The sequence below is a fragment of the Nematolebias whitei genome, unplaced genomic scaffold (assembly GCF_014905685.2).
Source record: "Nematolebias whitei isolate Nwh7 unplaced genomic scaffold, NemWhi1 Nwh_scaf_6680, whole genome shotgun sequence".
Taxonomy (NCBI): domain Eukaryota; kingdom Metazoa; phylum Chordata; class Actinopteri; order Cyprinodontiformes; family Rivulidae; genus Nematolebias; species Nematolebias whitei.
In genome coordinates this window covers 1-3,414 of record NW_023625225.1, presented here as the reverse complement: position 1 = coordinate 3,414, position 3,414 = coordinate 1, and the positions used below count along the sequence as shown (strand labels likewise).

The 3,414-nt window shown below is 46.2% G+C and overlaps 1 protein-coding gene across 1 annotated transcript; it reads right to left on the bottom strand.

Moving 5' to 3' along the window:
* Positions 1–1,256: 1,256 nt before the first annotated feature.
* On the bottom strand, positions 1,257–2,718 carry LOC119429748 (adhesion G protein-coupled receptor A1; the record flags this gene model as incomplete). Its single annotated transcript, XM_037697314.1, has 1 exon — positions 1,257–2,718. A coding segment is annotated over one exon (1,399 nt), but the record flags the coding sequence as incomplete, so codon positions are not given.
* Between the last annotated feature and the right edge of the window lie 696 nt (positions 2,719–3,414).

The window sequence follows — 3,414 nt, the reverse complement described above, 5'->3', positions numbered from 1 at the left end:
GTTCCTGTCTCCGACTGAAGACAAAACTAAACTACTGATCAGGAGCAATAAGAACCTACACGACCGAACTTCACTGCTCATGGGACACGGTTTATTTCTGTACAGAGAGAAACCACCTTGTTCTTATTTGTATTTATTTAGCGTTTCAGTGTTTTTGACTATAACTGTGAGAGCTCAGCACAAGAACTCCAGTGTGCCTGGATTGTTGTCTGTGCACAAATGGCAAATAAAGAACTTTGAACTTAGATACCAGAACAGGAGGGACCAACTCTGCAGAAAATTAAAGTTTTTTTTAAAATTATCTTATATCAAATATATTAATTATGAGTATTGTAGATGGTGCCAGAGTACAAAAGGGTCACATTAGATCTTGTTACTGCCATTGATCATTATTTAGAGATATTTGGTTCAGAATGAGGCTGAAATGTTTCATTTTTGTAGTTAGCCATGGACATTGCTCACACGCTGATCTCCCACAATGATTTTTGTTACTAAACCCAAATGTTCACATTCACAATCACTTTTCTTTCACAGTGTTTACACGTTTATTTTCTACTGCATCCGGAGATCTTAGTGGCACCAACTCTCTCCACAGCAGCCTGGCTGTCGCTGCTGATGCGTCAACAATTTATTCTCATCAGGAAAAAGAAACACGAAGGTGGAGACATCATACGGACATCACGATCAACAGCAACCTGAAGAGCACGCTTTCTGTCACGTCTTTTTCTGCGGCTTTGACTTTTCACAACTCCACTGGGGTCAACACATCTCTGCCAAGCAGCGGGTATCTTTGTTCATTAGTTAGAAAATCTAATATATATTCACAGTTGCTGGAGTGAATGGCAAAAATGCCCATATGAAGTCTAAAATTGCTGGTTTAATCATCTAAAACATGAATGAGTCTATTGGTAGTTTCAGATTCAAGTGTGTCAAAACGTCTTGCAGCTTGTTGCCTTTGAGCACTAACATGTAGTCATACACTGAACCATTCATTTTCTTATATATATAGATTCATATAATATAGAAAGAGATAGATCTGTAGTAAGATGGAACAGTAGCGATACCTTCAGTCACGTCTTTATGAAGTGAGACACGTTTCACAAACTGCCGTGAGGGTCTGTTCAGTTCATGGATGGCCCTCAGGGAGGATTTGCATGATTCAGATTTCAGAACAATAAAACAGCACACATAAAAACATGTGGACATGAAATAAAACCCACTCTGATTGATTTTTTTTTCATCTAGAAAGGGAGGCGGAGATTTGTTTTGGCAGGACGAGACAGGATCGCTGCCTGGATCTTCTGTTTTTCCATCTGGCACTACACAGTAGTTTCGTTCTTCCAGGGTCCGGTGCGTATATTCCCTGTGCTGTCCGAGGTGTAGAGGAGTCCTTCCTGCAGGCCGCCCTTTAGAATCCCGTTCTGACTGGGCGTGCTCTGGGGGCAGGATTGTCTGCGCGCAGCGTGCATCTCCAGATGGTGATGCGTTGTAACCGGCTCCTCCTCAGCTACTTTGCCACAGCCACACAGAAAGGCGCCCGTGTCTCCGGTGTCTGCCGGGCACAAAGAAGGGAACAGGTCTGCCTTGGCACAGCAGATGTGCCTGTGGCAGGGATTGTGGCATGCCAAAGACTCGTGCAAGGCGGCTGTGGCAGCGTGGCACGTGTGATGCCCGTCATGATGGCCTTCATGGGCTAAATGCGGGCAGATGTGGGCGTGGCGCTCACGTGTGCTGTGAGGGCTGTCAGTGCGTGAGCTGTGCATGCTGCCTCCGTCTGCACTGGACGGGATGTGGTAGGCGTATTCCCTGTCGCTCGCTGCTCCGCAGGCAGCGGCCTTTGCCCTGCGGCCAAACTGCCGACTTTTAGTCCTGGAGCTGCTCTTTAGACAGGAGTGCAGCTGAATCCCAGGCTCGGTGTGGAGCAGCACGTGAGTCGCCGCTGGCTCCTCCTCCATCAGCTGTTGAGTGTGCAGGGCGGCGCAGCACGGCGTCACTGGTGCCAAACATGTTACGTGGTTTTGTGAGGATGGAAGAGCAGCATGTTTACAGTGAGCTAAACTGCCATGGCTGCAGCTCATCAGAGCTTTCGCCTGACACGGTGAGTCATGGTGGCAGTGGCTGTGGCCTTGTCCCTGGGTGTCACCGTTCACATTTACTTTAGGACATGTTTGAGCGGCACCCGATGCTCCAGAGTCAGCATTGCCATGGCGTCCGGGGCAACAAGAACACCAGCAGTGCCAGACATCATCCCGCTTGGCACAGTGATGGATGAGGATGAAGAGGCCAAGGGTAACAGAAAAGGCACCATAAAGGCAGCTGAAGATCATGTCCAGGAAGTGTCCCTGTGACACGGCCAGAGCCCCAAAAGTCCACGTGGCCAGGAACAGGAAAAGAGTGAAGGCTGCCGTTCGTAGCTGGGCTTTGAAGGAGTGCTCATTAGCCAACAGTGCAGGGTTGATGGGGACGCCCGGACAGCCAGCGGGACAGTGGCTCCCTGTGGGAGGGGCCTCGGGCTCTGCCCCCTGGTGGCAGTGGGTTGGTACGTCAGCGCTAGACAGCCTCTGCTGCTCCTCTGTTAGTTGCCGGAGCTCGTACTTCTTCTCAGGATGTCGTCGCAACTGGATGAAGGTGCAGAGGAAGTAGATGCACGTCACCAGAATGATGAAAGCCACTGGGCCAAAGAAGGCTCCCAAACTGGGCTCCCATGCCATCCAACAACTGCAACACAAACAAGGACACTTCAGTAGTCTGTTTTAAGTTACAACATAAATTCTGATGTTTTCAGTAAAATAAATACAGACATCATCATCATACCATTTAACTGTCAGAGAAAAAATACATGAGAACATCACGTTTGTCTTATTATTTCCAACCTAGGGTCTTATATCTGAAGTTGTCACCCAATCCCACACCAACAGAGGAGTGCACATCACCATAAATATTCAGATTATGTCACACAGCTTCTCCTTCATCATCATCTGGAGCAGACTGAACTCTGACACATCTATTCATTCCAAACTCTCCCTACATTCAAACAGCGATGAGTTGTACTGATTCATGTGACTAACACAGTGTTAAAACAAGTCTACAATGTTTTTACATGCTACATATTAGCAACATTGGCTCCATGTCAACAATCCTGCTAGTTTAGTACTAGCCATAATACAAAATTCCATTAAAAAGGTGACTACCGGTAATTTTGGATTTAACAAGCTTGCATGAAGTATTTTTATTTGAATACTCTAATGTAAGGCCCAAAGCAAATGTTTTTTTGTTTACAAGTTTAATATTTAAAATGCTAAACTACAGGTTCCTTTTCAGTACTATAGCTGGTCTAATGAAAAATCCCATCTCTGTTGAACCATGTTACAACTACAACTATAAGCAGTGATGACATCATGAGATTCTTTATTA